Source organism: Eptesicus fuscus, chromosome 5, assembly GCF_027574615.1.
Source record: "Eptesicus fuscus isolate TK198812 chromosome 5, DD_ASM_mEF_20220401, whole genome shotgun sequence".
NCBI lineage: Eukaryota > Metazoa > Chordata > Mammalia > Chiroptera > Vespertilionidae > Eptesicus > Eptesicus fuscus.
The window spans coordinates 5,798,032-5,817,348 of NC_072477.1; the positions used below are offsets into that span (position 1 = coordinate 5,798,032).

The 19,317-nt window shown below is 51.8% G+C and overlaps 1 protein-coding gene across 1 annotated transcript in view; it reads left to right on the plus strand.

The window, feature by feature from the left end:
• Positions 1 to 19,317, plus strand: part of EML1 (EMAP like 1) — a 108,670-nt gene that overhangs the window by 77,484 nt on the left and 11,869 nt on the right. The window contains exons 7-15 of the mRNA XM_054715762.1: positions 1,433 to 1,582; positions 3,714 to 3,783; positions 5,997 to 6,107; positions 6,828 to 6,923; positions 14,208 to 14,342; positions 15,078 to 15,177; positions 16,185 to 16,339; positions 17,648 to 17,773; positions 18,276 to 18,407. Of these exons, the coding sequence (XP_054571737.1) occupies positions 1,433 to 1,582; positions 3,714 to 3,783; positions 5,997 to 6,107; positions 6,828 to 6,923; positions 14,208 to 14,342; positions 15,078 to 15,177; positions 16,185 to 16,339; positions 17,648 to 17,773; positions 18,276 to 18,407 (1,075 nt within the window). The remainder of the gene's footprint in view (positions 1 to 1,432; positions 1,583 to 3,713; positions 3,784 to 5,996; positions 6,108 to 6,827; positions 6,924 to 14,207; positions 14,343 to 15,077; positions 15,178 to 16,184; positions 16,340 to 17,647; positions 17,774 to 18,275; positions 18,408 to 19,317) is intronic.

The following is a 19,317-nucleotide window of genomic DNA, read 5'->3' on the forward strand; positions in this document are numbered from 1 at the left end:
AAGATATGTGCAGTGTGCATAGGAATTTGTTCATAGTTTTTTTTAAACTATAGTCCGGCCCTCCAACGGTCTGAGGGACAGTGAACTGGCCCCCTGTTTAAAAAGTTTGAGGACCGCTGCTCTAAAACATAAGGAATTATCAAAGCTCCACGTTTTTTCTTGGGGTAGGATTGATAACCTCACTGACCGTTTTCAGAGGTATTTTGTTTTCCATACAAGCTACAGAAGACACGAACTATCAGAGGAATTGGATTAATTTCCCAGTCGTGACTCCAGAACCAGGCCTGCTCTCTCATTAACCCACAGAGCAATGGCCATGTCAGGCCCCCATCGTAGGTTTGTGTCTCACGACGACAGTGACAAGGAGACGTGGACGAGGACAGGCGCCGCTGGCCCTGTCGCTCCTGGTTCTGTTTCCCGGCGGCAGGCCCTCGCCTCTAAAGAGCGGAGGTGCACGAGGGAACGTGAACACCCATGGGCCCCGGCGACGGCCCAGCAGGTCTGAGCACGTGTGATAACTGGAGATAAGCATTCTGCAAGCGAGGCAGCGGGAAGGAGCGAGGGGCAAACTGTGGTGCCAAGCGTGGTAGCTTTCTTGTGAGATCAGTGTCTGCAGCTTCAGGTGACTTTAATTCTGGAGGCAGGATGTCCCCGTTGTCAGCCTTGGAGAACCCCAGTTTGGCCAAACTTAAAGGGAGACGAGGTGCAAAGAAGACAGGCGTCCACGTAACATTCCAGCAGCTCAGCATAAAAATGTGCCCCGGCTGTCGCTTCCCAGAGCCAGGATTAATAGGCTGAATCAGAAAGAGTTCGTCTGCTGGTGACGGCACGAATGTCTGATCTAGTTACCTTCAGTAAATAAAGTGATAAATTACCACTTTTGATCAAGCTTAAACAGTTCAGCTTTCAAAATATAACACATACTTTTGCCTGGCCAGTGTGGCTGGGTGGTTGAGCATCGACCTATGAACCAGGAGGTCACAGTTTGATTCCTGGTCAGGGCATATGCCTGGGTGTGGCTCGATCCCCAGTGTGGGGCGTGCAGGAGGCAGCTGATCCATGATTCTTTCTCATCATTGATGTTTCTATCTCTCTCTGTCCCTCTCCCTTCCTTTCTGAAATCAATAAAATTAAAAAATTAAAAATTTAAATATATATATATATATATATATATATATATATTAAATTCTTAAAATAAAACCAAATCTTCATATTGTTAAAAATAAGTGTTCACATTAAATCAATGGCCATTTCCAACTTCATTGCCTTCCTATTTAGGGAGGGAGATGTATTCGGCCCCGTTTGCAACCTAACATTATTTAACGTTGTGAAATTGATGGTAATAGTCGTGGAGAGTGGTTTGCCTGTTAGATAAAGCTGACGTTCGTCAGCTCTTCACAAGAAAACAAGTTTTCCCTTGACACACACGAAGCTACGGGTACAGGGGCCGGGACTGTCGGAATAACCTGTACCTGCTCCCGACGGGCGAGACGGTGTACTTCATCGCGTCCGTGGTCGTGCTGTACAACGTGGAGGAGCAGCTGCAGAGGCATTACGCCGGCCACAATGACGACGTGAAGTGGTGAGTCCCCCACACGCTGAGGCAGGTGCACTGTGTGGCCCTGTTAGCGGAAAGGGCTCCATGTCGGGACATCACTAAAGAGAAGGGGCCTGAGAGAAGCATTTCGTGTTCTGTGCTGTCCTTTCATCCGCTAGCTCCCTGGCTCTCTAAGGCACCTCTGCAGTTTTCTATCTTTATAACCCATAATCTTACCCAACCACCTTCCCCGAACCAATAGCTCTAACAGACCCCTGATGAGAAGCCTTCTTAACACATCTCATGCTAACGGCTTCTAATTTGGGTCTTTATCCTATATAATAAAAGGCTAATATGCAAATCAACCAAACAGTGGAACGGCCAGTCACTATGGCGGGCACTGACCACCAGGGGGCAGACGCTCAATGAAGGGGCTGACCCCTGGTGGTCAGTGCGCTCCCACAGGGGGAGCACCGCTCAGCCAGAAGCCAGGCTCACAGTTGGTGAGCACAGCAGCGGTCGCAGGAGCCTCTCCCACCTCCGCAGCAGCGCTAAGAATGTCCGACTGCTGGCTTAGGCCCAGAGGGAGCAGACCTAAGCCATCAGTCGGATATCCCCCAAGGGCTCCCAGACTGTGAAAGGGTGCAGGGCTGAGGAACCACCCCCCTCCTGCTCCAAGTGCACGAATTTTGTGCACCGGGCCTCTAGTTTTTTAATAAAAAGTAAAATGCTTTGCCTCGTGTTTTGGGCTGGCTCTGCTATACCCATAATTTGTTCACAGCATTCTGTGGGGTTTTATGTATCTTGGAGGGATGGATGGATGAAGCGATGGATTTATGCTTTTCTATTTGTCCTAGATCCCTAGTCCGTTATAAAAGTCCTGTTGAAAACAGTGATGTCTTTGCTCTTTGATATACTCAAAATGACTTCTTTAAAAAGCTTGCAGACTACTAATTAAGTAGTTCTGAGATTAAAATTATATTTTCCAGCAAAAAAATAAATGCTTTTTCCTTGAGTTGAAAATTCTCTAGAGATGAAGGAATTAAGATTAAATGAAATAGGCACTAATTGTCTAAAGCCATTAGAGTGCTCAGATGATTTACTGTGAGTCTGTAAGAAGTTAGGCATTCTATATTTCTATATTTGAACTAGTGACCCGGTGCACGGATTCATGCGCATTGAAAGGAAATTAATTAGAAGGTGGCCGGTGGGGCGGGACTGGGTGAGACGGGCCAGACACATCCTGGAGCCAACCTCCCGAGGTCCTTCCCTGCTGACCGCACCTGGGGTGGTGCCATAGCTCAAAGGGCGTCTGCGAAAGTGAGCAGGGTCCTTCCAGCAGGTGGGATCCCTCGGCCTGGCCTGTGGGGATCGGGCCGAAACTGGCTCTCTGACATCCCCCGAGAGGTCTCGGAGTGCGAGAGGGCACTCTGCAAAGTTGCTGTTGTACAGGGTGTGGAATGCAAATACAAGTGTGCAGTAAACCAGATTCAGGGCCAGCAGTGCCCCAGCAACAACATAACCAACGTCTGAAGGTGGAATCGCACAGCCCCATGAGGAATCAGGCTCCCTCCTCTCTGGTTTCAGGGTGTGTCACCCGAGAACCGCTGCTGCCAAGTCACTGCAGCTCAGCAGCTCCTGCATTGAGTGTCTGCCCCCTGGTGGTCAGTGCACGTCATAGCTACTAGTCGGACGGACACTTAGCATATTAGCCATATATAGAGAGGGGGGCGGGGCCTGGTGCACGAAAATTGGTGCACTTGCGGGGGGGCAGTCCCTCAACCCAGCCTGCACCCTCTCGCAGCATGGGAGCCCTCAGGGGATGTCCCACTGATGGCTTAGTCTGGGCTCCCTCTGTAGGAGGCGACCGGCAGGCCTATCAGGGGAGGCGCTGGCGGCGAGCTGCTGGCCCCGCTCCCCCGATCACCCCTCCACCGCTGCTGATCACCACTGCCCCCGATTGCCATCCCCTCCCACTGCCCGCTGGCATGCATCTTGGCTGATCTGGCGCCGCCTGCTCGCCGGCCCCACCCCCCGCCGACCGGTCCTTCCGCAGTTCGGTCGATTTGCATATTACACTTTTATTATATAGGATTGTCAACTAGATTATATTTGATCAAGGAAAAAATAAAGCTTACCTTTAACGAGGAAGAATTTATAAGTATCTTTTTTATAGCCTAGCAGTTCATCCGGATAAGATTACAATAGCAACAGGACAAGTCGCGGGCACGTCCAAGGATGGGAAGGTGAGCTACGTTACCGCTTCCTCTTTGTATCACAGAACCTTGTGCTGGTGAACAAGCCGCTTAGATATAGAGCTCCTGAACACTTCCTGATCTCTCATCAGAACTTTTCACTGCAAATTTAAAATTTTACAGTAACCTTAAAAACTCCAGCCAATTTTTAAATAACATCATTCTTGCCTAAAAATTCACTAATTCTTAAGATATTTACATACACGATAAACATTAAAATACCAAGTACACATTTAATGCGTAAAGTTAAAATCGTAACGACATCATTTGAAGTGGGCCTTTTGCCTCTCCGGTGATTTCAGGCACATTCTCTTACTCCCTGTAATCAAGACCTCAGCCCTGGAGTCTGCATCTGTGTGAGACGCACAGAGACCGCCGGGCTTTCGCACAAGTTCTGTAAGCACGTCAGCAGTCGAAGGGGGAGTTAGTGGAATTCAACAGAGAACAATTCAGAACTGGCTGTCTGTTCCTTCCTTACTGCGGGCTGTGGTCATTGCCGTGTCTTATCCAAAACTCCTTGTAGCTTTTATTTGTTGTTGTGATTGTTGTTAATCCTCACCCAAGGATATTTTTCCACTGATAGTTGTTTTTTACAGAGGGTGAGACAGAGAGAGAGAGAGAAACATCGATTAGTTGCCTCCTGCATGTGCCCTGACCAGGGCCCGGGATTGAGCCTACAACTGAGGTATGTGCCCTTGACAGTAATTGAACCCGAGACCTTTCAGTCCTCAGGCCAACGCTCCTACCACTGAGCAAACGGCTAGGGCTCCTTGTAGCTTTTTTGTCACCTGCCTTAGGATAGCTTATTATTGAGCAATAAATGATCTGATACTTATCACATGAAATACTTCCATTTTTATCAACATTGCCTTCCAGCAAACACAAGTGTTACTATTTTTTGGAAAATATTTCAATAACATCAACTTTTAAATATTAACTTTTCTATTTTCCACTGAAGTTCTACAGTTGAAGTAATAAGAACAATAAATCAGACCACCATTATGTAAACACACATGCGTGGAACAGAGTCGCCTGTTTTTGTTACATGTTAAATGACCTTAGAAGTTCTTTGAAATTAGTGGTAAGCCATTTGTTCCTCCCTCCGGTGAACTGAACGTGTATTTCCATTTCTGGCATTGATATTAGAACTTTGCAGCCAGAGAAAATGGGATGGCTGTCTGAGCCTCTCCTTCCAAGTTACAGCGAAGTCCAGGGAGGTCACGTGACAGTCTGCAGCCGCCCAGCTGCTTAGAGACGAGTCCACACCAGAACCTAACTCACCTGACCCCACCGTGTCCGCGGCTGGGTGCACTGCTGGGCCTTTTCTTGACAAATCTGATCGTTCTGGGCTGCTTTTCTCTGTTGAGGAAGAAAAAAATTAGTATAAATCACATTGAAACACAATTGAGAGGGTATTGTACTGAGTCATAGCAGTTCTACATTTTATTTGTGCATAATTAATTGCCTGCTTTGCTCTTACGGGCCCCACGGAGTCCTTCAAATGATTTGGTGGTGACCGTCTTGATGAATTCACACACACACACACACACACACACTCACACACACACACTCACACACACACACACACACATACACACACACACACTCTCACACACACTCACACACACACACACACTCATACACACACACACACTCACACACACACACTTACACACACACATACACACACGCACACACACACTTACACACACACACACTTACACTCACTCACACACACACACACACACTCACACACACACTTACACACACACACACTCACACACACTCACACTCACACACACACACTCACACACACACACACACACACACACACACACACACACACACACAACAATATGAACTTTGTAAGACTAGTCCTTATACGAGATTCCATTCTCCTTGTCATTCTTTAATTTTACAATTCATTTGCGTCCAGGTGTATACATTAGAATATCAATTCCTATGTGATCAAGAATTGGCTATTCAAAATTTAAAACTTGGCAGACCTCACCTAAGGTTAAATGGCACAGAGGCTGTGGTCCCCTGAAGACATTGGGGATCTGTCATTTATGTTAAAAGACAGAATTATCAAATGCAGAAAAAGACCTTTTGTCTTGACAAAATTGAAGTCCTCTTGTAGCTTCCCGGTAAAGGTAAATGCGCGTAACTCTCACAAATAGTGACACTGCGTTTTTTCTCCACAGCAATTGCCCCCCCACGTGCGCATCTGGGACTCGGTGACACTGAACACCCTGCACGTCATTGGAGCCGGGTTTTTTGACCGAGCCGTCACCTGCATCGCGTTCTCGAAGTCTGTAAGTCTGAGCTCTGCGGTAGCGCACTCTCCCCACCGGGAGTCAGCTCGCGCCAAAGAGGGAGAGAGTTACCCGGGGCAGCTCCTGGGGGGGGGTGCAGATTTGACCCCGAAACCCGCCGACATCCCCGTCCCCACCTTCAGAGGCCACCCTCTTCCAGTCCGACCTTCCAGCCCGCGGGCCGTTGCCTGCTCTGGCCTTGACTGTCACCTGCCCCTCCCCAGGGGACCCCAGCCTGGCGCTGTCCTCACAGGCTGGTCCGCTGTCTGTCACAGGGGCTGGACGGGCGCCAGGGTCTCCCCCAGATCCTCCCTGTCAACGACGTCTTCATCCAGTTCAGAGACTTACATCCAGGCGGCACCCGCTTCACCCCAGTGCGCTCCCTCCTGGCACGACCTCTCAGTAACCCCGTCAGTCCCGGGCCTGAGCTGTGCCGGGGGCGGGGGGGGGGGGTTCTGCAGCCACAGGAGGCTGTTTTAATGGACCAGCTGGTGGGGACCCCCCCCCCGAAGCCCCTCTCCTGCTGCTGCCCCTTCATCAGCCCCCCTTCACCGGCTCTCCTTGTCTGTCCGCCCAAGTCAGCGGGTCTCAAAGGCAGTCGGCAAACATTGTTTAGCCGACATGCGGCAGACTCCATGTTAAAAGTTATTGTTCATTTCTAATCACGCTCAACTATCCTATCCTCGAGTGCAGTCTTCCCGGCAATGCTTTTCTTTTCAGAACGGAGGGAGCAACCTGTGTGCGGTGGACGACTCCAACGACCACGTGCTGTCGGTGTGGGACTGGCAGCGGGAGGAGCGGCTGGCGGACGTCAAGGTCTCTCTCCCAGCCTGGCGCTGGCCACGCTGTCCTTCTCCGCGTGGAGCCTTCTCGGGCCACGGGCCACTGGCCACTCCCCTGCTTCTCAGAGGGCTGCGGGTCCCCATCCCAAGGCAGCCTCGGGGGACACCTGCCCCAGCATCCCTGTGGCCCACTCCTCCCTGCTCCTCGCAGGATGCCATGCGCAAGCCTGGCAGGGTTGCTTCCTCTCTTCACAGTGTCTACCGGCGTCTGCCGACCTCACTGTACAGCCACGGCCCTTTAAATTCATTTGTTCACTTTTCCTCGCTTTGATTCCACAAATGCCAAGTGTCCCCTGTGTGCCCAAGTGTTGAGGAGGCACCGGAGGTGTGGTGACACTGAGTCCCAGGCAGGGAGGGGCGGGGAGGGGAGGGGACGATGGGGGTGGGGGGAGCGGAGGGAGGAGGTCTGACCTCAGCGCAGGGCCCAGAGGTCAGCACTGGGGAAGAGGGGGCCACGCCGGCTCCCGTGGAATCACCGTGCTGGTGCCCTCAGGGTTTCTCTCTCCCCCCTTGGATCCGTCCTGCACAAAATAGCAGTGAACTTCCCGAACCCCTTCTTATGTTTCCCCTGTTAAGTCCTGGTTCAGTCTGTTTTATAGAATCAACTTCGTATTTCTCATCCTGGCATCCATGAATCTTAGGGAACCTTGCTTCCCTCACGTTAATATTAGCATTGAGTCATCTCACTCACCTGACGTGAGGGGAGCATTGAGTCATCTCACTCACCTGACGTGAGGGGAGCATTGAGTCATCTTACTCACCTGACGTGAGGGGAGCATTGGGCATCTTACTCACCTGACGTGAGGGGAGCATTGAGTCATCTTATTCACCTGACGTGAGGGGAGCATTTAGTCATCTTATTCACCTGACGTGAGGGGAGCATTGAGTCATCTCACTCACCTGACGGAGGGCAGCATTGAGTCATCTTACTCACCTGACGTGAGGGGAGCATTGAGTCATCTTACTCACCTGACGTGAGGGGAGCATTGAGTCATCTTACTCACCTGACGTGAGGGGAGCATTGAGTCACCTTACTCACCTGACGGAGGGCAGCATTGAGTCATCTTACTCACCTGACGTGAGGGGAGCATTGAGTCATCTCACTCACCTGACGGAGGGCAGCATTGAGTCATCTTACTCACCTGACGTGAGGGGAGCATTGGGCATCTTACTCACCTGACGTGAGGGGAGCATTGAGTCATCTTACTCACCTGACGTGAGGGGAGCATTGGGCATCTTACTCACCTGACGGAGGGCAGCATTGAGTCATCTTACTCACCTGACGTGAGGGGAGCATTGGGCATCTCACTCACCTGACGGAGGGCAGCATTGAGTCATCTTACTCACCTGACGTGAGGGGAGCATTGGGCATCTTACTCACCTGACGTGAGGGGAGCATTGGGCACCTTACTCACCTGACGTGAGGGCAGCATTGGGCATCTTACTCACCTGACGTGAGGGGAGCATTGAGTCATCTTACTCACCTGACGTGAGGGGAGCATTGAGTCATCTTACTCACCTGACGTGAGGGGAGCATTGGGCACCTTACTCACCTGACGTGAGGGGAGCATTGGGCACCTTACTCACCTGACGTGAGGGGAGCATTGAGTCATCTTACTCACCTGACGTGAGGGCAGCATTGAGTCATCTTACTCACCTGACGTGAGGGGAGCATTGATTCATCTTACTCACCTGACGTGAGGGGAGCATTGGGCACCTTACTCACCTGACGTGAGGGCAGCATTGGGCATCTTACTCACCTGACGTGAGGGGAGCATTGAGTCATCTTACTCACCTGACGTGAGGGGAGCATTGGGCACCTTACTCACCTGACGTGAGGGCAGCATTGGGCATCTTACTCACCTGACGTGAGGGGAGCATTGAGTCATCTTACTCACCTGACGTGAGGGGAGCATTGAGTCATCTTACTCACCTGACGTGAGGGGAGCATTGGGCACCTTACTCACCTGACGTGAGGGGAGCATTGGGCACCTTACACACCTGACGTGAGGGGAGCATTGAGTCATCTTACTCACCTGACGTGAGGGGAGCATTGAGTCATCTTACTCACCTGACGTGAGGGGAGCATTGAGTCATCTTACTCACCTGACGTGAGGGGAGCATTGGGCACCTTACTCACCTGACGTGAGGGGAGCATTGGGCACCTTACTCACCTGACGTGAGGGGAGCATTGAGTCATCTTACTCACCTGACGTGAGGGCAGCATTGAGTCATCTTACTCACCTGACGTGAGGGCAGCATTGAGTCATCTTACTCACCTGACGTGAGGGGAGCATTGGGCACCTTACTCACCTGACGTGAGGGCAGCATTGGGCATCTTACTCACCTGACGTGAGGGGAGCATTGAGTCATCTTACTCACCTGACGTGAGGGGAGCATTGGGCACCTTACTCACCTGACGTGAGGGCAGCATTGGGCATCTTACTCACCTGACGTGAGGGGAGCATTGAGTCATCTTACTCACCTGACGTGAGGGGAGCATTGAGTCATCTTACTCACCTGACGTGAGGGGAGCATTGAGTCATCTTACTCACCTGACGTGAGGGGAGCATTGAGTCATCTTACTCACCTGACGTGAGGGGAGCATTGAGTCATCTTACTCACCTGACGTGAGGGGAGCATTGGGCACCTTACTCACCTGACGTGAGGGGAGCATTGGGCACCTTACTCACCTGACGTGAGGGGAGCATTGAGTCATCTCACTCACCTGACGTGAGGGGAGCATTGAGTCATCTTACTCACCTGACGTGAGGGCAGCATTGAGTCATCTTACTCACCTGACGTGAGGGCAGCATTGAGTCATCTTACTCACCTGATGTGAGGGGAGCATTGGGCACCTTACTCACCTGACGTGAGGGCAGCATTGAGTCATCTTACTCACCTGACGTGTGGGGAGCATTGAGTCATCTTACTCACCTGACGTGAGGGCAGCATTGAGTCATCTTACTCACCTGACGTGAGGGGAGCATTGGGCACCTTACTCACCTGACGTGAGGGGAGCATTGAGTCATCTTACTCACCTGACGTGAGGGCAGCATTGGGCATCTTACTCACCTGACGTGAGGGGAGCATTGAGTCATCTTACTCACCTGACGTGAGGGGAGCATTGGGCACCTTACTCACCTGACGTGAGGGGAGCATTGAGTCATCTTACTCACCTGACGTGAGGGCAGCATTGAGTCATCTTACTCACCTGACGTGAGGGGAGCATTGAGTCATCTTACTCACCTGACGTGAGGGCAGCATTGAGTCATCTTACTCACCTGACGTGAGGGCAACATTGAGTCATCTTACTCACCTGACGTGAGGGGAGCATTGAGTCATCTTACTCACCTGACGTGAGGGGAGCATTGGGCACCTTACTCACCTGACGTGAGGGGAGCATTGGGCACCTTACTCACCTGACGTGAGGGGAGCATTGAGTCATCTTACTCACCTGACGTGAGGGCAGCATTGAGTCATCTTACTCACCTGACGTGAGGGGAGCATTGATTCATCTTACTCACCTGACGTGAGGGGAGCATTGGGCACCTTACTCACCTGACGTGAGGGCAGCATTGGGCATCTTACTCACCTGACGTGAGGGGAGCATTGAGTCATCTTACACACCTGACGTGAGGGGAGCATTGAGTCATCTTACTCACCTGACGTGAGGGGAGCATTGGGCACCTTACTCACCTGACGTGAGGGGAGCATTGGGCACCTTACTCACCTGACGTGAGGGGAGCATTGAGTCATCTTACTCACCTGACGTGAGGGGAGCATTGAGTCATCTTACTCACCTGACGTGAGGGGAGCATTGGGCACCTTACTCACCTGACGGGAGGGGAGCATTGGGCACCTTACTCACCTGACGTGAGGGGAGCATTGAGTCATCTTACTCACCTGACGTGAGGGGAGCATTGAGTCATCTTACTCACCTGATGTGAGGGGAGCATTGAGTCATCTTACTCACCTGACGTGAGGGGAGCATTGAGTCATCTTACTCACCTGACGTGAGGGGAGCATTGAGTCATCTTACTCACCTGACGTGAGAGGAGCATTGAGTCATCTTACTCACCTGACGTGAGGGGAGCATTGAGTCATCTTACTCACCTGACGTGAGGGGAGCATTGGGCACCTTACTCACCTGACGTGAGGGCAGCATTGGGCATCTTACTCACCTGACGTGAGGGGAGCATTGAGTCATCTTACTCATCTGACGTGAGGGGCAGCATTGAGTCATCTTACTCACCTGACGTGAGGGGAGCATTGAGTCATCTTACTCACCTGACGTGAGGGGAGCATTGAGTCATCTTACTCACCTGATGTGAGGAGAGCATTGAGTCATCTTACTCACCTGACGTGAGGGGAGCATTGAGTCATCTTACTCACCTGACGTGAGGGGAGCATTGGGCACCTTACTCACCTGACGTGAGGGGAGCATTGGGCACCTTACTCACCTGACGTGAGGGGAGCATTGACATCTTACTCACCTGACGTGAGGGGAGCATTGAGTCATCTTACTCACCTGACGTGAGGGGAGCATTTAGTCATCTTACTCACCTGACGTGAGGGGAGCATTGAGTCATCTCACTCACCTGACGGAGGGCAGCATTGAGTCATCTTACTCACCTGACGTGAGGGGAGCATTGGGCATCTTACTCACCTGACGTGAGGGGAGCATTGGGCATCTTACTCACCTGACGTGAGGGGAGCATTGAGTCATCTTACTCACCTGGCGTGAGGGGGGCATTGAGTCATCTCACTCACCTGACGGAGGGGAGCATTGGGCATCTTACTCACCTGACGTGAGGGGAGCATTGAGTCATCTTACTCACCTGACGTGAGGGGAGCATTGGGCATCTTACTCACCTGACGTGAGGGGAGCATTGAGTCATCTCACTCACCTGACGTGAGGGGAGCATTGGGCACCTTACTCACCTGACGTGAGGGGAGCATTGGGCACCTTACTCACCTGACGTGAGGGGAGCATTGGGCACCTTACTCACCTGACGTGAGGGGAGCATTGAGTCATCTCACTCACCTGACGTGAGGGGAGCATTGGGCATCTTACTCACCTGACGTGAGGGCAGCATTGAGTCATCTTACTCACCTGACGTGAGGGCAGCATTGAGTCATCTTACTCACCTGATGTGAGGGGAGCATTGGGCACCTTACTCACCTGACGTGAGGGCAGCATTGAGTCATCTTACTCACCTGACGTGTGGGGAGCATTGAGTCATCTTACTCACCTGACGTGAGGGCAGCATTGAGTCATCTTACTCACCTGACGTGAGGGGAGCATTGGGCACCTTACTCACCTGACGTGAGGGGAGCATTGAGTCATCTTACTCACCTGACGTGAGGGCAGCATTGGGCATCTTACTCACCTGACGTGAGGGGAGCATTGAGTCATCTTACTCACCTGACGTGAGGGGAGCATTGGGCACCTTACTCACCTGACGTGAGGGGAGCATTGAGTCATCTTACTCACCTGACGTGAGGGCAGCATTGAGTCATCTTACTCACCTGACGTGAGGGGAGCATTGAGTCATCTTACTCACCTGACGTGAGGGCAGCATTGAGTCATCTTACTCACCTGACGTGAGGGCAGCATTGAGTCATCTTACTCACCTGACGTGAGGGGAGCATTGAGTCATCTTACTCACCTGACGTGAGGGCAGCATTGAGTCATCTTACTCACCTGACGTGAGGGCAGCATTGAGTCATCTTACTCACCTGACGTGAGGGGAGCATTGAGTCATCTTACTCACCTGACGTGAGGGGAGCATTGGGCACCTTACTCACCTGACGTGAGGGGAGCATTGGGCACCTTACTCACCTGACGTGAGGGGAGCATTGAGTCATCTTACTCACCTGACGTGAGGGCAGCATTGAGTCATCTTACTCACCTGACGTGAGGGGAGCATTGAGTCATCTTACTCACCTGACGTGAGGGGAGCATTGAGTCATCTCACTCACCTGATGTGAGGGGAGCATTGAGTCATCTTACTCACCTGACGTGAGGGGAGCATTGGGCATCTTACTCACCTGACGTGAGGGTAGCATTGGGCACCTTACTCACCTGACGTGAGGGCAGCATTGAGTCATCTTACTCACCTGACGTGAGGGGAGCATTGAGTCATCTTACTCACCTGACGTGAGGGGAGCATTGAGTCATCTCACTCACCTGACGTGAGGGGAGCATTGAGTCATCTCACTCACCTGACGTGAGGGGAGCATTGAGTCATCTTACTCACCTGACGTGAGGGGAGCATTGGGCATCTTACTCACCTGACGTGAGGGGAGCATTGGGCATCTTACTCACCTGACGTGAGGGGAGCATTGGGCACCTTACTCACCTGACGTGAGGGGAGCATTGGGCATCTTACTCACCTGACGTGAGGGGAGCATTGAGTCATCTTACTCACCTGACGTGAGGGGAGCATTGAGTCATCTTACTCACCTGACGTGAGGGGAGCATTGGGCACCTTACTCACTGCGAGTCTGGGGCAGACCCTGTATACTAATCTCAGGTTTCCTGGCACCTGTGTTCTGCTGTAGCTGCCTCTAGTATCTGGTCGAGCGCTGACATCCCTGCTGCGTTGCTAGGCGGGCAGTATCCAGAGGCAGGTTATTATCCAGGTGTGCGAAGGTGTAACTGATTATCAGGCGGAAGGAGCAGGCAGGTCTTGTTCCTCTGGCCAGGGTGCATAGGAGCCAGATAACGGGGTGAAGGGTAACCCAGAGCTGCATTCCTGCATCCCACCGGCCCAGTCCAGGAATTAGACCAGGAGGGACTCCCAGGGGGAGTGGTGCCGAAGCGTCCAGGAGCAGGGGAGCTGTGTAACATGCAGACTCCCAGGCCCTCCTCGAGGTCCCCTCACTAGATGGGGACAAGACTGCACGAGACGCAGCCCAGCTGATCCTGCTGTTCGGCCGGGGCTGGGATCCATGCCTGGACGGAGAGGGCAAATGCCTGCAGTTAAGTCCCCTGCTGCCCCGACCCCTCCTTCAGCAAATGCCCGCTGCCGGGCCTGCTTTGCACCCACTCCTGTGATGGGTCCTCACAGGGGGGGGGGGGGCCTGCCCTGCCCTCAGGCCACGGGCCAGTGGGGGAGAGAGACAGAGAGGCCAAGGCCAGAGGCTTGGTGTTTGTAGGCGCTAAATTCAATGGAGAAAATGGAGAGGAGGGGGTGGTTTGTTTGCGGGGGCTTGCGAGATCCGAGACATGTGAGTCTCCTGTTCCACTCAGTGCTCTAACGAAGCCGTGTTTGCCGTGGACTTCCACCCCACGGACACCAACATCATCGTCACCTGCGGAAAATCACACCTCTACTTCTGGACGCTGGAGGGGAACTGCCTCATTAAGAAGCAAGGACTGTTCGAGGTGAAGTTCAGTCACACTGGCAGTTTGTTCTCACTGAGTGTCTGTGATCAGCTGGCTTTGCTTGTGACCAGGATGCTGTCAGGCATCCGGTCTCAGCATTTTTTTTCAGTGGCCAATGTGGGGGTGTCGTGACAAAGACTATTCCCAGATCCAGATCCCTAACAGGATTGGGGAGCCCCTGTGTCCTGGGGATGACAGTGGTGATGCCGAGGGGGAAGGTGGGCCAACACGGGGCACACAGGGGAAGGGTGGCCGGGAGCGGCCATGATGGCCCAGAGCAGCTGAGAAGGCACTTAGGGGGGTATCTGGGTGGCCCGCCTTTGCCAAGGGCGGTGGACACTCTGTGCCTTTTAGTCCGGCCACGTGGGCCTTGTGAGAGCCCCGGGAACCGCACACCTTCTCTGTGGGGACAATGGCTGCGCCACCTGGAGGTGGAGTTAGAGTTTCTTTATTCTGGGGCCAGGACCCCGCTCCTCAGGCTGTAGCCATGACAACACCTCCCGCCCCTTCGCCCCGTCCAACACCTTCCTCCGCTCGAACTGTCTGCAACTTAATACGTCCCAGGCGTTTCTGTTAGAGCAGACCATCTCACAGCGAAGGGACGTGATGGTAGAGGAACGTGAAAAGCATCAGTGCGGGCGCCACCCAGCTGGGATGATCGGGAGTCCAGAGGGTGTTCATACACACGAAAAGCTGCCTTGGCTGACTGTGTTTGTATCTTTGCAACATTTGCAGAAGCAAGAGAAGCCCAAGTTTGTCCTCTGTGTGACGTTTTCTGAAAACGGCGACACCATTACCGGAGACTCGAGTGGCAACATCTTGGTCTGGGGAAAAGGTAACGCCCGGTTGCTCCCAAAGCTGCCTGGCTTTGGCGGCGCTCTGAGAGGTCAAAGGCGACTTCTGTGAGCGCTGTCTGTCAGTCAGTCCACAGGATGACTGAAATCCCAAGGTATGCAGGTACATAATACACAGGAGCCGAGGAAAAGGGAGGGCAAGAGGCAGTGACCCTCCATCATCCCGAAAGACTCGTTAAGCCCAGATGTTAGGATGGAATAATAGCTTTGTTAGAAGATCGAGTAACATATCGTAAGGATGAAGTCATCCATGACTGTTTGCTTAGCTGTGAAATACTTAATAAGCATTCTGGTTCTCATCGCATTTGGCAGACGTTACCGATCACCAGGATGTGAGAGGCAGCATGCTAGACGCCGGGGCATACAGATGAGTCAGACCCGAGTCCCCCGTGCCAGTGAGCAAACAGCGTGGTACGGAGGAGCCGTCACTCAGAAAACACCCATTCATTTAAACTCAATGAGCAGCTATGTACGCTCACCACGTGCCAGGAAATAAGGAGAAATACACCATCCCTGGCTCAGGACCTTAGAGTCTGGGCTGTGGTGAAGGTGGGAGAGACCCATCAATGTTGTTTCCGGCCAATAGGGTGACTTCTGTGGAGTCCCCGCTCCTCTGGGTGCCGGGTGCTTGCTGCAGTGTTTTCTCCCCTCTTAGAACAGGCCTGTGGGTAAGCAGAGGGGAAACTGAGGTGGGGCAGGTTAAGTCGCTTGGCCGGAGACACAGCTCCCCGCACTCGAGTCCCCGTTCTGAGCTCGGGTCCCTGGGTTCTCATCACACCGCCTTCACGTCAGCAAGTTTCCTTAACTGTGCAGTAGCCCTGCCCATGCCCGCCTGGTGCTCTGTGAACAGCTGCCAGTCAGACCCTTGTAGACTTACACATCAGCGATGTCCTAACCGACAATGTCAACTTTAAGACAAGAGTGGAAGCGGCGGGCAGAGGTGAGCCTCTTCGCAAGGGACTAAGGATGGTTTTCTTGGTGTGTCTAGGTACGAATCGAATAAGCTATGCCATTCAAGGGGCCCACGAGGGTGGTATTTTTGCACTTTGTATGTTAAGGGACGGCACCCTGGTGTCGGGAGGCGGGAAGGACCGGAAGCTCATTTCTTGGAATGGAAACTATCAGAAACTTCATAAAACCGAGGTAAGACAGCAAGCAGTACTATTGACATCCGTTTTGAACCTCCAACTGTTGTCCTAACCAGTTTCCTTGTTGGTTTGAAATTTTTAGCCTACAGTTTTAAAAGTTGTTTTGATAAAATTTTATTAAGTTGTGTGGTATTTTATTAAAATCCTGGAGGCAATTTAAGTACAGCTATTAACATGGGATTCGATGTATAAAATCTGAGGTGTTAACATATTTCACATTTAGAGTATTTTTATAATAGAACCAATCTCACTTTTCCAAGGGAATATTGTCTACGTTTTTACTTACCATTAAAATCTTTCTCCTTTTGTTTTAATTAAATAAAAAATTAAATTATTTGTTTAATCTCCAGGGTGTTACTTTGGAGACATTATCGCTTTGAGCTAATGTTTACTGAGTATCTACTTTGCACCTGGCTGAGTGCCAGCGTGTTCTCCCATGAGCTCTGAGTCCTTGACCATCTCTGTCACCTCCTTTTACCTGGTTAGCAGCCTGCAGTCGGTAGGAGCCAGAGGCGAGAAATCTAGTATTCCCTCCGCACACTCCCCCCCAGGCCCCAGGAAATTGTGAGCAGACAGATGCCACGTCAGTCTGACAGTGGATGGTCTTTCTCCCTCCCGTAGAGGGGACACGCTGTAGCACATTTCCTGCCTGGAAGGCAGACTCTCAAACTCGTTGCATCCTGTAGCACGCGTTCCCTCAGAGAGCGCCGCACCGCACCGTGCTTTGGCTGTGGAAGAACCTGGTTTTCTGATTATTGCTCTTAATAAAGGAAGGTTTCATCTGAACTTAGAAATCACTTTCCCCTTCACGGAGTTGTGTGTGTTGTTTTTCTAGAGAGAATGGAAGGGGATAAGAGGGGGGAGAGAGGAGAGAGAGATCGAGAGAAACATCAATGTGAGAGAGACACATCCTTGTACGCCTCCTACGGGGGATCGAGCCCAGAACCCAGCATGTGCCCTGACCAGGAATCAAACTGTGACTCCTGGGTTCATAGGTTGACACTCAACCACTGAGCCACATCAGCCGGGCAGAAATGCTTTATTCTTTATTATTACTTTTTTAACAGCTTTACTCTTGCTGATTTTTTTAAGGTATATAAAATGTTCAGAGTTTAAAAGTAAGATTTGGGGTTTTGATCATTCACTCAACCATTTGATTGTGGACCATTCCCTGTCTCTCCGTGCATACCTGTGTGTGTATGTGTGCGTGTGTGTGTGTGTGTGAGACTGTGTCAGGAGCTGTTGTCGTGGTATATAAACAAGCATTTTTAATGGCGCCTTACATCTCCTCTTTTCAATGCAGATTCCAGAACAGTTTGGTCCGATACGGACGGTGGCCGAGGGGAAAGGCGACGTGATCTTGATAGGCACCACCAGGAACTTTGTTCTGCAGGGCACGCTGTCGGGGGACTTCTCGGCCATCACTCAGGTGCGTCCCGGCAGGCCCACCCCACGCGTCCCTGTGACAGAATATTGGACGCTGATAAAGCTCCACACGGAGGAGGTTACGGCTGCGTTTGATACCAGCACAGCCTGCCTGCGCTGCGGGAGTTCCCGTTGGCTGTCCTGACTGAGGTGGGGGAGGAAGAGGCTGAGGTTAACTGTACACCATGCAGCAAGCCGAGCTTGTAGTCCCTGAAAGCTCCCGGGCCCAGCGGCGTGGCTCAGTGGTTGAGCGTCAACCTATGAATCAGGAGGTCACGGTTCGATTCCTAATCGGAACATGCCCGGGTTGAGGGTTCGATCACAAGTGTGGGGAGTGCAGGAGGCAGCCAATCGATGATTCTCTTTCATCAACTGATGTTTCTATCTCTCCCTCTTCCTTCCTCTCTGGAATCAATAAAAATATATTTTAAAAAAGAAGAAAAAGGAAAGCTCCCGAGTGGTGTTTGTAGTGTTTCAGAGAGCGTGCATTTGTCTTGGTTCTTTAGGGTCACACTGACGAGCTCTGGGGACTGGCCATCCACGCCTCAAAACCCCAGTTCCTGACCTGTGGGCACGACAGACACGCCACTCTCTGGGACGCCGTCGGTCACCGGCCCGTCTGGGACAAGATAATAGAGGTAGGTGTGCACGCTGCACCCATTTTCCTTGTAGAAATTCATCTGGAACGTGTTTATTTATTTGTTTGCATGAAATGGATAGATGTAAAATTGTCCCGATGCAAATGTCACTTAATTTACCTTCTATTCGAACTGTGTTGCTTTAAGCATTCCTGAGCGGTCTCACCATGTAATTGTGAAGGTTGCTGTCGAACTTTTTTTTTTTTTAATATATTTTTATTGATTTCAGGGAGGAAGGGAGAGGGAGAGAGAGAGAGAAACATCAGTGATGAGAGAAAATCATTGATCGGCCGCCTCCTGCACGCCCCACACTGGGGATGGAGCCTGCAACCAGGGCCTGTGCCCTGACCAGGAATCTAACCAGGACCTCCTGGTTCATAGGTTGACGTTCAACCACTGAGCTACACCGGCTGGGCACTGTTGAACTTTCTGACAGCAAGTCAGCCCCTCTGAGTCGGTGGTTGGGTTTCCTGACTGCGCCCGTCCACCGGCTTAGTGCTGAGAAGCCCTTGTTTGAACCTGCATTCTGTTCACCATGTGCCTCTGAAATGAGAATTATAAACTGTTCTAAAAGCGTAGTTTCTCTCCACAACTCGATGATAACGGCAAAGCTTTCGTTTTAAAGTCCGCATCTCTGTGATTTTTATGAAAGGCCTCAGTTCACATAGCACAGCGCTGAACCGTCCTCCTACGCGTAAGGCAGCCGTGACTGCACGTATTGAGCGCCATTTGCATACCAAGCACCGTGTGTGCATTAATTATACCCTTCACCCTGGTGCAGCCTGCGAGTTGAAGTCTTTTTACCCTGCTCTTGTTGATTCGGACACTGAGGCTTAGAGGCGTCACATCGCCTGCCAAGGTCACTGAGTCGGTGACAGAGCCAGTGTTCACCCAGCTCAGCCTGATCCCC